At 41.3% G+C, this 15,641-nt stretch overlaps 1 protein-coding gene across 5 annotated transcripts in view; it reads right to left on the bottom strand.

The window, feature by feature from the left end:
• The window catches only part of GBF1 (golgi brefeldin A resistant guanine nucleotide exchange factor 1), a 197,108-nt gene extending 191,941 nt beyond the window's left edge, over window positions 1–5,167 (bottom strand). For all 5 annotated transcript variants that reach the window (XM_081956539.1, XM_081956541.1, XM_081956540.1 and 2 more), the window contains exons 1-2: window positions 4,976–5,167; window positions 344–449 (exon numbers count right to left, since the gene is read on the bottom strand). In XM_081956539.1, coding sequence (XP_081812665.1) covers window positions 344–449; window positions 4,976–5,043 — 174 coding nt within the window. In that variant the 5' untranslated portion in view covers window positions 5,044–5,167. The remainder of the gene's footprint in view (window positions 1–343; window positions 450–4,975) is intronic.
• Window positions 5,168–15,641: the final 10,474 nt, after the last annotated feature.

Below are 15,641 nucleotides of genomic sequence, written 5' to 3'. Positions count from 1 at the left end.
TCAAGATTAATGTAGTCAAATTAACTTGTAGAATGATGCATTTCAAGAAGAATTCCAATGCTAATTCCTATTAGGTATGTTGCACAGATTGATAAGACCCCTTGATTTCCATAAGCAATCAGATTGCTTTATGAGAATGGTGGGTTTAATTTACCAGATTTTCAAGTTCACTGGACTTTTATTTTAACCTCTTATGTAGATTAATAAAGATTTGATACAAAAGATTAAAATTGCAGAATTATTAATTATTGTAATTTCTCTTAAATACTTAACAATGAAAGATAAATTCTATTAAACAAATTTGGATTTAATTAATACAATTCTTCCATTTCTAGTAACTTACCAAACGTAAATGAGTACTCCATCTTGCACTGCGTTTTATGGCTCCTATTACTGTATTGATTTCACCTTGTACAGTGTAGATATTCTTATCTACAATCCTGGTAGTCCTAAAACAGAGACATCAAGTTACGATTCCACCAAAAAAGGCATATTCCCCACCTTTGATCAAATAATTAGAAAATACATTTTAGGGAAAGTAGCAATGATCTGAATTGCACCAGAGCAGTCTGAACGCATGCGAGCCGTCACCCCAGTTCAGCTCTGCCGCACATGCGCCTCCTGATGGCCAGCTGGTTGTCGGGTCTCTGCCATGCATGTGCGTGGGGGCACCTGTATGTGGGGGTCACGGGGCATGTGCGGGGGACAGGGCATGTGCGGGGGACATGATCCATGCCTGAATATCTGATTGTTGCAGCGGTTAGTGCTTACAACTGTGGGAGCGCTACAACTCCCTTCCCTACACCATGGGCCAAGAGGCACCAGCCAGCTAGGCTTCTCAGAAAGGAGCCAAAGGCCTGCATGCGGGAGCCACTTGTGTGCGCTGCAGCCAGTCTCATTCAGGATGGGTGAGTGGCTAGGTAGGAAGAAAGCCCAAGGCCTTTGGGGACCTTAAAATTTTAACATGATGCTTAAAATTTTTGCTTAAGCATCAAACTGATAGGATTGTAGTGAGAAAAAATTCTAGATAAAATTCTGATCCTACAGATCTTATTTGAAAGATTCTTAGAAATTCATATTATATCAATTCTTGAAAAAGATACAAGGCATTCGAAAAATAACTGTATTCTCTGGAGTACCATACCTCTGTCTCCAAATATCCACAAGTTAGATTGTCCAACATACTAAAAAGACTTAGGTAATTTGTCTTAATTAAGTTTAATTTATTTATTTGAGATTTTATCAAATTGTGGAACTACTCTATTCCAATACCCCATCATGCACCAGTTCTCATATAAAAAGTAATCAATTGGTCCATAAAATGATTAAAGAACTTCATTTTATGCTCATCTAGAACATAAACAGCAACAATTATTTAATAATTAGATTTAATTTGTTGCATTTCAACCTCAATTGCAACATGTTATCTACTGAATTCATCAGTAAATAATAATGTTAGTTTTAATTGTGGATTAATGTACAAAATTACTCTATTAATCTTTTAAACCCACTGATATAAATTCTTTGCTCATAGATCAAATCACCTCTTTTGTCATATTTCTTGTAAACAAATTACATCTTGTTTCAATTGTCTCACATAGTGATTTCTTTTTTTCTTTTTTGAGGAGCATTTACTCCATTTATATTCCATATTAAAAATTTGTAGTCTATATTCAAGAGAAATGTTTATCAAATCCCTTAGCTGTGGCTCCCAAAATATAAATAAGTTAACTAAATTAATTAGTTTTAGTAAACACATTCCTAAAAAGCAAATTTTATACATCACCATATATACCAGTTCTACTGACAGAACATCATGAAGACATTTAATAGGTTTTAATACCTACAAAAGGAAACTTTTAAAAATTCAAAATATTGCTTAATGACACTTTCAATAATCCTAGCCAAAGTGAAAAATTGTTGCTACACTGCATGGGAGGGCCTAAGTCTTATCACAAACTTTGGGGCTAAATGGGGAATTTCATGCTAAATTCACAAAAGTTCTAGAAGAGTAGAATATATATAGGAAAAAACGGAGCAAAGAAAAATGATCCTCAAGAAACATAGATCCCAAACAACTTGAGTCCTGAAAGAAACAAACAGCCAAAGCAGTTTTATCCCCTCCAATCCCAAAACCAGTTTTCTATCCCAAAACAAAACAATAGATCAAACAAGTGCCCCAAGCTATATCGAGTTATCACTTTGCAGAGGCATATAATTCCACTTTGGAGAGGCATACAAGAGGCACAGAAACTATGAAATCTTGAGCCTCACTGAACAAAACCACTTCAACAGAATCACTGATAACTTACTCTAGTTCAAGCATAGAGGTTTTTAGGCAGTGGACCTGTCAGTGCACTAACAAAATTCCTATTATATCCCAGAAACTAAAGCAACATTCTTTAATGTACTAGAGCTATTTGAAGTTTTCTCAGTACACGGACTATTCGATTTCAAATTACATCGCTCATTCTATTTACTAAATTTATCTCAGTAATATCAAGAAATGAATTCATTTTTAATTACTAAAATAATTGGCTAGTTCTAGTTTTGTTCAAGTAAAATATAAATAAAACAATAATCCTGGAACAAGAAGAAAATCTTTGAAATAGTCAATAAAGCAAAGAATCATAATTAAAAGTAATCCCATGTAAATTATAGCCCTCAACTTTTAAAAACAGTATGTTGTTATAGTATCACACCAGCATCAGTACAAGTAGTCTATAAAATTTGAGTACTGTTAAGATTTGTATTTATTAAGAAACTTCTTGAGTGTCAAGTCTCCGGTAAACTAAATATATCCATTTTACCTTTTAGAATACAACTCCTAAACTAAACATAATTAGTAAACTTTTATTAGCATCTGTACATATTAACAATATGTCAGCATTGATAACCCTTACTGAATCCCATTTAGTGACTCAAATGATATAAAACAACCCATCTACTCATCAGAGAGCAAAAAATATTTTTGTGTAACAGGCCCAACCATGCTATTATGCCTAATTAATAACAAAATAATGCGGGTAACCTTCAATATATGTGCCTAAACAAGGATCTACAATCTCCTATTTGCTAATTTCTTTTTTTTTCCAGTTTTATTAACAAACATGTAAAATACACACACACAAAACTTAAAACGTACAACACATTTACACAATGCAATACAAACAGGAGCTTCCTGTTCTTTCTAATAGCAATTATCAATTGATACCGCTCACCTTATATTATTTCCCCTTCTATTGTATTTCATTTGGATTTCACCATTCTTAACTCTCTTATTGTACTCATAACTATTATTTTTGAGTTTTGTTATATTCCTTCATTGATTCTTGTTTCTTTCCTCCATCCACCTACACCATTTATCCCATATCTGGTAGAATTCTGATTCTTCTTTTCCCTGAATTTCTTTAGTTAGTTTGTCCAATTCAGCACAATCCATAACCTTTCTTATTATTTCATCTTCGCTTGGAGTTAAGTTTGTTTTTCCATTTCTGGGCAAAGGTCTATTTGCTAATTTCATACAACCTAAAAGAAGCTAAAATAAATTGACAAGAAAACAAAAATTGCAATATTCTACTTTCCACAAAAAGTAACGAAGTAGTCCAATTCATGCTATAATTGACCGTTTTAATATCCAACAATTATTTTAAATAAATCAAGATAGTATATAACTAGATTTGAATGAATAATGGGTAGGGCTCATGGATAGACTACAAATCTAATTGAATTGAGAAATTAATTTAACACATTGTAATAACTCACGACATGGTTCAAAACTAGCCAATACAGTTAACTCAATACAATGTGATTTTTAAACTATTTCCCTATCTGTAATTTATAATGCGTTCTAGCACTGTTTTTCAGCAGTCATCCATCACTGAGGCAATATAAACCTTTATTTGCTACTGTTCTAGCAACTCAATAATGGCTAGAACTTAGGTAATTCTATCAGACATTGCCAATGGATAGGGAGATATTGTCAATGAAAGGAGGAAACTCCCCAAAGTTCTGCTTCTGACTCAGGTCCCCAAATCAAAATCCATACCAAACTACAGAACAGGAAACAGTTGTCAAAAGCAACATCACTCCTTCAGACCTCAGTTCAAACCAGACAGCTGATAACCACTTTGCTCCCAATCTCTTTCTACAAGTACAGTACTGGACCTCTTTTCTATCCCCCCCCCCTCCAGATTTTCGCAATTCCCAAGAAGTCACTCAGCAAAGAGTAAAGATTTCACGTTCAACAAGGGGGGGGGGGGGCAGGAGTGGGGAGAGACAGCAAGGCGGGGAGGGACCACGTTTTAGCTCAGGGGTCCCCAAACTTGGCAACTTTAAGACTTGTGGACTTCAACTCCCAGCATTCTCCAGGCAGCATAATTTACTCTCTAGTAATCCCTTCCTCTGCAAGCTCTCCACTTAGATCAGAGGTCTTCAAACTCGGCCCCTTTAAGACTTGTGGACTTCAACTCCCAGAATTCTCTGGAATTAAAAAGAGTAAGTTATGCTGGCTGGAGAATTCTGGGAGTTGAAGTCCACAAGTCTTCAAGTGGCCAAGTTTGAAGACGCCAACCAACCTGAAGCCAGGCCTTGTCCAGCGAAACCGCCGGTTTTCAATCTAATAAAAAAAGGGCACGCTAGCTACCGTTGGGCTGAATTGCCGAGGAATCAGTTCACACAATGCAGCGTAAGTGACACACTCCGAAGTCCGCCCTACTTCTCGACCATTGGATTTCAACCTTCGGACCCTTATTAGTGATTCGCGGAAGACTCCCTGGCCTCGGAGGTCTCCAGCCGCCCGACATCCCCGCCCCGCCCCCGGTACTAGAAGTCGGAGGGGAAACAATTTCTCCTCAGAGGCGGCAGGGAGGGAAACCACGTCGCTCGGCTCTTTGGACTCGCTGGTAGCCCCGTGGCCGCCGGCAAGACAGGCCTAAGGCCAGCTGGAGCCTGGATCCCGCCTTCCTTCGCTCACCCTTCCATCCATCCGGCGTCGTTCACCACGGGGCCGGCTTTGGCGGGCGTCGACAGGCGTCTCGGCATTTCGGGCGGCAGGTCAGCCAGAGGCCCCCCGTAGCCGAAGAAAGACGGCCTCGGAGGCACAGACACCGGCTCCGCTCTTTTCTCTGACGTGGAAACCGACCACAACCGAACGTGCTGCGTGACGTTACGCGAGGGGGGGGCAATCCAAGTAGCCAATCGAGAATCATCCTGAGATGACAGAAGATTCTATTCTCCAATCGAATCAACAGATTGGACTGAAGAACTGGCTGAAGTTTTGCTATTCTAAGGAAGAGACTGTAGGAAAACCAATCAAATACTAGATGAGTTAATTGACACGTCATTTACCAATATCTGATACCAAATCCTGGTTTAAGAAAATATCATGACAGTTAAGGTGCCCGGTTGTGGCGATATGTAATCTGGGTAGCGGTTGTCAACTGTGTGCCTGATTCCATCGCATCTTAACTATAAATTTTCAGCCTCCACCGTAAAACAACAGACGTGTATAGAATAGAATTCTTTATTGGCCAAGTGTGATTGGACACTCAAGGAATTTGTCTTTGGTGCAGATGCTCTCAGTGTACATAAAAGGAAAGATACATTCCTCACGAATCATAAGGTACAGCACTTAATGATAGTCATAGGGTACCAATAAGCAATCAAATCATATTAGGAAACAATCAATATAAATCGTAAGGATACAAGCAACAAAGTTACAGTCATAAGTAGGAGGAGATGGGTGTAGGAACAATGAGAAGATTAATAGTAATAGTAATGCAGACTTAGTGAATAGTTTGACAGTGGTGAGGGAATTATTTGGGAGTGTGATGGCGTTTGAGAGTGATGGTGTTTGGGAAAAAACTGTCCTTGTGTCTAGTTGTTCTGGGGTGCAGTGCTCTATAACGTCGTGTTGAGGATAGGTAGGAGTTGAAACAATTTATGTCCAGGACACAAGAGGTCTGTAAATATTTTCACAGCCCTCTTTTTGACTTGTGCAGTGTACAGGTCCTCAATGGAAGAGGCACTTTTGTAAGAGCAAAGAGGTTTAAAAGTGAGCGCAGAGGTTTGATCAATGGTTGGAATTTGGTCTAGTGCTTGAGCCAATTGGGTGACCTTGGGCCAGTCTCAGTTCAACCCACCTCGCATGTTGCTGTGGGGAAAATAGGAGGAGGAAGATGAATTGGATATGTTCATTAGTTATTTGTAAAAAATAATAAAGACAGGATATAAATAGTTATTGATGCCTTGCTGGCCAGTCATGGAAGCATTGATTCATGGAGACAGCAACCTCACCTGGTCTGATACTCCTCCACAGTTTAGCTTTAGAGGAATGTTTTCCTGGTTGCAATTCAATACCTTAACAGCTACATTGCAATGGGCTTTCTGTTCTCTGTCGCTGCAATCCCTGACTTTTGAGGATAAGGATGATAAACCTAAGGAAGTTAGAGGTACTCATTTCAGTACAGCCATAGACAGCATTTGGTTGAAGTGAGAAAATACTTCTTTAAGCCTAAGGGAAACTTAATGCTTCCTCATTCATAGGCTGATAACAAGATGAAGGCAATATTATGGGCACACACAGTGAAGAACAAGGCCTAGAATCCTAGATCATTGAATATACTCTATCTGGGTCCAGCTGCATCCCTATGAGATGGAGGCTTAAGGGGTTTTACACAGTAGGATGGCTCAGCAGTCAGTATTACTTTAGAATCCACAGCTGGAAAACAACTTGCACCCTTTTCACTGCTGACAATGATAGTTCTTTGGAACATGGTTCTATTTACCTTCACCTAGTCCTCTTATGTTGTCAAAGCCAAGTGCAAGAGGTAGACACCAATATTCAGGAACGGACTAAGAGATGTCAGTGCCAAAGTAGCATTTATTAGGTATCTTATGTGTTTTAGATAGCAAATTCTTTGTCAGATTCATTAAAATGATAGAATCAGAAAGTTATTAGAATTTTTGACTAAGGATCTACTGCCCAAAGTGCTTTGACATTTTGAGGGTCGTCACTTCATTTGCTTGTAATATTTTACCAAAATATATTTCTGACAACACCTGAATGCTGGTCAAGTTCTGCTAGATCTTATTCTAACATGATTTTTGTTCATCTTCCTCTCTGAAGATGAAGAAACATAGACACACACTGAATCATACACACAGAAAATCCAGAATCATTATTTTTATATTTCATTAATTTGTTTGTTTGTTTGTTTAATTGATTGACTGATTGGTTTCTATAGCCACCTAACTTAGCAAACAGCTCTGGGTGACTCACAATTAAATATATATATATATCTCAATCATTTAAAATCCTAAAAGCATTTTAAAAATAAAACAAGTAAAACAATTGAAACAAAAAGCCACAAAAAGTTTGAGTACATACAAAACAAGACATCTGGCCAAGAGGCAGGGCCCTTGGCACACAGGAACATAGTTAGTTTTTAAAGCTTTATGGAAAGCTAACAGAGTTGGGGCCCTCCTAATTTCCGAAGGGAGGATCTTCCACAGAGCAGGGACTGCTGCAGAAAAAGCTCCTCTTCTACTCCCCATCAGCTGGCATTCTTTGGCTGATGGGATCTGCAGCATGCCCATCCTATTTGATTTGAATGGACAGACAGAAATACTGGAGAAAAGGCAATCCCTCAGGTACCCTCAAGTATAGGGCTTTATAGATAATCATCAGCACCTTGGATTGCACCCAGAAGCACACTGGTAACTAGTGCAGCTCATGCAGGAGTGGTGTTACATGTGCCATATATCTGGGACCAGTTACTACTCGCACAGCTGCATCTTGTACCAGTTGAAATTTCTGAATGGTCTTCGAAGGCAGCCCCATGTACAGTGTGTTATAATACCAACTTAGTGGTTTATAAACATGATAAAGGAAAACAAATATCTACTGCTAAAATTATGTGTAGTAAACAGTACACAACCAGTACAGAGGTTTCACAGGATCCTGGACTTTGTATCAGCAGTCTAGCAGCTATATTTTGCATAAATTGCAACTTGGGATATTTTAAATGGTACTCTCACCTGGGATTTGTTACAATACTCCAAATGGGATGCAGTCAATGAATTAATAACTGCAACCAATTTGTTACAATACTCCAAATGGGATGTAGTCAATGAATTAATAACTGCAACCAAATTAATAACTGCAACCAAATGGGATGCAGTCAATGAATTAATAACTGCAACCAATGAATTAATAACTGCAACCAAATAATTGCAATTGTACAAAAGTTATCTTTCCCACAGTACTGGAATCTGTGATTCCAGTAACAACTGAGAATCAATGTTCCAATCCAGAACAGCCTGATCAGGAAGAGAGCAACTTCAGTCATAACAAGGTAAATCTTAGTCTATGAGTCTAACTTATTTTAGATCAACAGCATGTTCTACTTATCTTCCTCATATAACCAATGCTGTATCAAATTTAGACAACATAGTGGTTGCTTCCTTGGAGTTAGTATAGCAGCGGGCATGTTCGTGTGTGTGTATCCACGTTCATGGCAATGGTGCTGCGCATGCACACCCACTTCCCCTTTGCACATGTGGAACCATCCCCTGCCTCCCACCCCACCCATCCCCAAAGCCAAAAAGATTGGGGAACACTGAGATAGAAGACATTTAATATGCCATGTTTTCTGAGAGGAGAGAGAGTTTCCTTTCCTCCAAATAATGCAAGGGAGTTTGGGACAAATACATTAGTCTTGCCCTTTATTTTATTAAAATCTGATTTGTAAACAATCAAGATTTGTGTGTTATAGTCAACTTTAATTTACATTAAGAAGTCTAGCTTATACTGTAATGACTTTCCTTACTCCTGTGTCTAAGTCTTCCTTATTGATTAATAAGAGTTCATACACTTACAAGCCATTATTCCACTAATTCTGGACAACTTAGAAGTATGTATGTATAAAAATGGGTAAATAATATAATTCACTACAGCTTGCACCACAGCTGTTCAAATTAACTGGGATGATCCTTCATTTCCAGCATAAAAGACAAGTGCACCCATTGGATATCTCAAATAGATTATCAACAACATGCTTATCAACTTCCTATCAACATCCTATTCAAGGAACTGTCAAAATTGACTGGTATCCAATCAGATGCATTGGTTTTGAGAATGGACCAACTTAATGGACCTACCCTACACTTCTGCAGTGTATGGCAGAGTGCAAATTGTTATTCACAAAGGGTCACAAATCACATTTTATTTTGTATCGTTGTTGACTAGAGACCCCCATTGTGATATACAAAATATTTCTCTCTATATATATCTATATCTATATATATATATCTATCCTTGAATATACATCTATCCTTGAATATCTATCTATATATCCTTGAAATACAGATAAATTATTTAGTGAATGCTGAATTTTCAGTTTTTATACAATATAAAGGCAAAAATGGAACTAGAAAAGTTTTGCATCAAGGAGAGATCAAAAGTATTACATATTTGAGGGGTGGGTTAAAATTAGTTTTGGAACTAAAAAAGAGGAGTTAGTCCACAGTGTAACAATATATAGAACGATGGTTAAGGTAAGTAAAGCTATTCCAAACTTTTTGTATAAGTTATGGTTAAATTTGGAGAATGCTTAAATCTTTGAGGTGGTCATCGCTTTCTAGGAAATAGCTTTTCGGTGGCAGGGAAGTTTTATTAGAAAAGGCATTTTATCCTGTCCTATTTTTCCTCGTATTTCCTCGAAAAGAAAGTCAAAGCTATGGTGGCTGGGATGACTCCAATGAAAGTAGCTGCGGAAACCAGCGAGATGGAGCACAAACTCTCTCGCTCCCCCCTATTGATCGAGGAGTGAGGAAAGGACCGAGCCTTGCTACGGCGCTTGTGCCCATGGGCGCATCTTCCTCACAGCCGTTCGCTCGCTCTGACCCCCCCCCCCCCCCGAGTGCTCAGAAACCTCGACTCCTGGGAAGGGACGGCCCGAGCCTCTTTCCCCTGACGGCTCCCACCTCCGCGCCCTTTCTTCCCCGGTGGCTTTCCCTCCTCTCGACGGGAAGCGCCTTGGGAAGCAGCTGTCGGGGAAAGGCGTGGTTTGGAGTCACACCTAGGAATGAGGCGGGCGGGGGGCTCCGCGGCCGGCACGCAGCGAGCGATGGGGCGGGGTAGGAGAGCCTTGCCCGAGGGCCCCTGGCTGGGGGCGACGATGGCTCCATCCATAAAGCCGATGTTCCCCGCGCAAGGGAGTCACTCGGCCGGCGGCTCCTTCTCCGTGCTGCGGCGGAGCAGACCTGGCGCCGAAGGTGTCGGGGTGAGGTGGAGCCTCGCATCGCCCCAAGCCCCGAGGCGCGGCGAGACTGGGCGACGGCTCCTCAGTGCCGCGGGAGCTGCAGAGCTGTAAGTGCTGCTCCCTCTCCAAGCAGAGTCGCTTCCCCCTCGGCCGCGCCGCCCCAAACTAGAGGCCGTTTGCCCGGGATCGCCTCCAGTCGGATTAGTCTTAAAGTCCGCTGCTGTCCAGGGCGGGCAGACGGCTGGCTCAGCTCCCTTTCCTCGCGTGGGTTTTGGTTGGCCAGGCCAGAGCAAAAGCGCGAGACTGTCCGAGTCTACTGTGGCCGGATTGATTTCGGATGGCGCGCCGGGTACCGGGTCCGCTTTCCCCTGGCTCGTGGCTAATCCCAGAGCCGAAAAGCGCTTCTGGGGCTGTTGAGAAATAGCTGGGGTTTCCTCCTCCAAAGGGCAGCCTTCGTTTCGATTAAAGGGGAGGGAGACGGACGACGGCAGGTGGGAAAGGGAGAGCGCGCGAGCTCCTGGACCGCATTTGGACCGCATTTCGGATGAAGAAACTAAAGGCGCTCGCGTAGAAATGTCGGAATCCATACTGCCCTTTGGGATAATAAATGAACTATAAATGATGAAACCAAATTGAAGTTACTTTAAAATAATTCTTTCATTATTATTACAAAATTAGTTAACAAAACAAGACCACGCCGAACATATAATATTTAATTTTCACTCGGTTGTTTTATTAATCTTTTGTAAATATCTTATCAGAAGGCATTTCTAATTTTCTTAATCCGATAGACAAGGATCCTGCCTGTCAAATGAAAACTGAGTGTTGTATTCATATCGCTTAGCATGTTTGTTATTTAAAATAATTATATCAAAATATTGTAGTTTTTAAAATAATTGGAATACAAAGATAGCATACAAGAAATATAATTAGGACAAGTTTCAAAGAACTTCATTGTATTTAAATTAGCTCTCCGTTCTTTGGGATTCGCTGTTTTCTCCTCTCTTTAACCGATGGATGAATGGATGGGCGTAGCCTTTTCGTTTTCTACTCGGACTGAAATCCGCGGACGTTGCTGATCTCGGACCAGACGCAACGCCAGGCGAATCGTTTAATCCGCTCGGCTGGGAAAGGAACCGGGTTGGCGCCCAGGCCGAGTCGATTCACCCTTCACTGAGGAGCGACAGTGGAAGCGAATGGCTCTGGAAGGATTTCTCGGGGTCACGAACTTGTTTTGATCAAATAGACTTAACCAAATATTGGATGCTCGTCTGTTTTCGGTACGATCCAGGAGCCCGAAGGCGGTTTCCTAGTGGGGGCCCATCAAAGAGCGGCCTCGGTGCAGAAGGGTGAGAAGCGCGGCGACCGGCATCGGACTGGCTTTACCAACGGGCTGAATTTCAGCCCTGAAAGAGCAGGGACAGAAGAGGAGCGGCTTTTGGAAGCTGGCGCCCAGAAGAGAAAAAAGGGGGGACGAGACCTGCCTTTCCTCCGGCCTTTGTCCACGCGTGGAGCTGCTGGGGAAGAAAAAGCGGCGGTCGCTACTTTAGTAGCCTTGCCCAGGAAGGCGCGTCTGTAAATCCCCAGGAAAGGAACGCCCTGCCCGAAAGTTGCTTCGAGACCATCCCCGTAGCGCGTCCAAAGAGGGCCAGCGTCGCCTCTTCCGCGCGGGAAGGAAGCGAGGGGTTTTGCTTTGGAGACGGTGTGTCTTTGTATACTTCCCGGCGGCCGCATAAGCCGGGCATGCGGCCCACTGGTGGGTGCTTTGCAAGGTCCTGGAAAGCCCAGCGCGCTATCTAGAAAAGAGCGAGTCGGTTGGTTGTCTCCATCCCCCCCCCCCCCACCCCTCATCCGATGAAGAAAGCAGGCCCTCGGGCTGGGAGGGAACCGGTCCCTGGAGCTTCGGCCAAGTCCTTCTGCCTCGTCAGAGGAGTGGCCAACGAGGGGGATTCAGAGCTGTCACCAGTGATATAAAGGAGTTATTCTGCAACGGAGAAGGATCAGGCTGGTTCTGGACCTTAGGAGAGGGGCCCAGAATGACCTCCTCCTCCTCTGAAATGTGGACAAGTTCAAGACATGAAATAATGGGTTTAAATTACAAAGAAGCAGATCTTGGTAAGACCTGTGCGAGGGTAGAACAGAGGCCTCAGGAGATGGTGGGCTTCCCTTTGCTGGAGGGAAATGACCACCTCTCAGGAATATTGTAATGGATTCATGCTCTTGGACGAGGTTGCACTAATAAATATCAAAGAGATCTTCAATCCTCTGATTGTACATAAAACAGAACATAGGCCAGAGAATTACAAGTACAACGCTTTATCCTTGGTAGATTAAAATAAAAAGAATTGGAATTGTGCCTCTGCCTTAAAAAGAGCAAATCAGAAATTAGTTTGTCTGAGTGGTAAAATGGATTCTTTTGAGAATAGAAAGAAGTATGAGCTCTTAAAGGGCCTTAGCTGTTAAAGGTTGAATTAAAGCTCTATATACTAGTAAATGATGTTGCCACAAAATTTGCTGATATGTCGCCATTCTCTATCCTACCTCTGCTTGGGGCAAGGTTCAAGTCAGCACTGAATGGTGATGTTTTGATTTGTGAGTGTGGCATTTTTGTAGGCAAAATAGTTTGTTTTCTGGCTTTGAAGTAGCCTCTTTCAGCATATCATTACCCACAGAGAAAATATCCACCAGCCACTGCAGTAGGAATGGCAGGGGTTTCATTTCAGCACTGTTGAGTCTTGCCTCCTTTGTATTTTAGACACAAATATACCCGGCAGCATCTTTTTTCCTTCTATCTATTCATGATATTGCTTTCATATGTTCCCCAACCGCCAGGCTAAGCTTAGCCATACATACATTCTTGAAGTACAGATTTGCCCCTTACTCTAATTAAGGTTTTATCACAAATATAAGCTGACATGTTTCATTTATTACTCTACTGGTGACATAATTAAGTGACTTATAGTCAAGCATCTCTTTTACAATCACTGGTCCTTGGCTTCCATGGTGATTCCACCTCTGGAGCAAGGTTCTCTTGGGCTCCCTATATTTATTGAGTCTTTGAGTTAATGCCTGGTTCCCACAGGTATAGTAACAGACAAGATACCTTAGAAAGCACAATCAGGCACTGGCAAAAACCTTTTAAAATCACCTTGTGGTAATAAAGATGGCAAGATGTTTTCTGCCCTTATCAAAGATTGGCAACCAGTAGCCCTTTTCAAAATGACATGGGTCCACTTGAGCAAAAGAGGGTCCAGATCCAGAGGAACACATGAAGGGCTGCTGGGAGACTATCTGATAACTCCTTGATTTCTCAATGACCTTTGATGCCATTGATTTTTATAGATTGACTTTGGGTTGCAGTGGTTCTCATTTTTCCAGAATTGGCAGAAGGGAAGAGTTTTATTTCTAATTTCCTGCTTTGCAGGGTTCCTCAGGATTCTATTCTTCTGTTAATTTTTAGCACCTACAAGAGACCACTGGGGTTAAGAACTATTGATATACTGATAGTATCAGCCGTATATCTCTACCCTAGTTGATTAAGTGATGCCATCAGAATTCTTTCCTAGTGTCTGGAATCTGAGGATATCCAAACAGAAAAGAAAGCTTTGCCTTAACCCTAGCTAAACCAAATATTTTTTATCTTCTCTTTTAATTCTGAATGATGTAGGACTAATAGACAGATCAGATGTGCAGCTTGGATTCTCAGCTCCTATTCAAAGAGCAGATGATAGCTATGGTTAGGAGAGCCTTTGTACAAATCCATCTTGGTTATAAATCACACCCATTTCTGGATCAGGGGATCCTGTTTATAATCATTCAAAGTTTGGTCACCTCTCATTTGGATTGTTGCATGGCACTCTGTATGGGGCTATCCTTGAAGACCTACAAGTATTTATTGGCATAGTGGTAGATACACATGGTATGACTCCTAGTAGACTTCCAAATATAATTCAACATTTGGTTACCACCTTCATGGCAAAAGGCCAAGTCATTTGTGGACCACTTATCTTTGATTATTTCTGCCCATTATACAAGATTCAACAGAGTGGAAATACTGCAGGTCTATGTCTATGAAATAGTGCTGGAACTTAGGAAATGTAACTTATCACAGTACTTGCTCGATATTACAACATACTCTTTAAAACTCAGATGACCCCCAAGGACTGACATAAGGCATGGAATGTTTTTCTCTTCACCATGGCCCGTGATGGCGAATCTATGGCACACAGAGCCCTCTCTGTCAGCAGCTCTTCTGGTTTCCGGTGTGCACATGCACGGTGGCCAGTTGGTCTTTGCACATGCCAGAGCGCTGGAAACCTGAAGACCAGCTGGCCGGCGTGCACATGCTGTAATGCACATGAAGACCAGCTGGCCAGTGTGCATACGTGTGCCAGAAATCCAAAGTCCAGTTGGCCGGCATGCACACTGGTCATCTGGTCTTTGGGTTTCTGGCACTCTCCAGTGCACGTGCACACATGCGCGTCCCAGTTTGGGCACTCGGTTTATCATCACTGCCCTAGCCATTATGTCAGAGTGGTAGATAATCCACATTTTTCGCATTTAGTGAAATGATTGTTGTTGACTTTGGATTTATCTCTGTTTTCATTGTTATTTTTTATTTTTGTTGACTTTTTTATTATTTGTTTCAACACAATGTTAGTCACAATTACATATTTTGATTTTTGTAACTGGAATGGATGGTGGTTGGATGGATGGATGGATGGAATGATGGAGCCTATCAGCGGAAAATTAGAACTTTTTTGAATGCATTAATGCAAAACATTTGCAGAAGAGCCTGGTGACTTTGAACAGATTGCTAAAAGTGTGGGTCTGTTAAAATTTATTCTTCCATCAGCCTACATTAAAGAGAGTAATTTGTGAGTGTTCTCCAACCAGCTTGTGATATTTGATGGTTAGAGAGGCAAACTAACTGGGACAGTTCATCCATCCCTGTCCTTAATTTTTGCCAGCATTTTGTCCATAGCAGGATGATTCCCAGCAAGGTCAGAACATTTTATGGTAATATAGATTTCTGCCCATTCAAGTACTGTTGGATAGTATTTTAATTAACCCTTAGGAAGAACCGTTTGTCTAGTTTTTCTGCCTCTTCTCCCATCGTTTTGAGTATTTCTAGGTTAAAATAAAATGAACATTTAGAAAGACACCAGAGAAGAAATAATTCAAGAGTAGGGAATCGGGTCCTACTAGGATTATACAACTACCTATGCATTTTGGATTAGGAAGGTGAGATTGACTAACTAGTAGACACTCACCTCTTACTTCACATGAAAAGTGTGGAACATTACTGAATGGACAAATACAGGAAAATATGAATAAGCAACAAAACTTCAGATCGTCTGGGCTTGGCAATGAGGA

This window comes from Natrix helvetica, assembly GCF_964273705.1.
Source record: "Natrix helvetica genome assembly, chromosome: 5".
NCBI classification, from domain to species: Eukaryota; Metazoa; Chordata; class Lepidosauria; order Squamata; family Natricidae; genus Natrix; species Natrix helvetica.
Note: the sequence above shows the minus strand (reverse complement) of the source record. Positions and strands in the feature narration are given on the sequence as shown.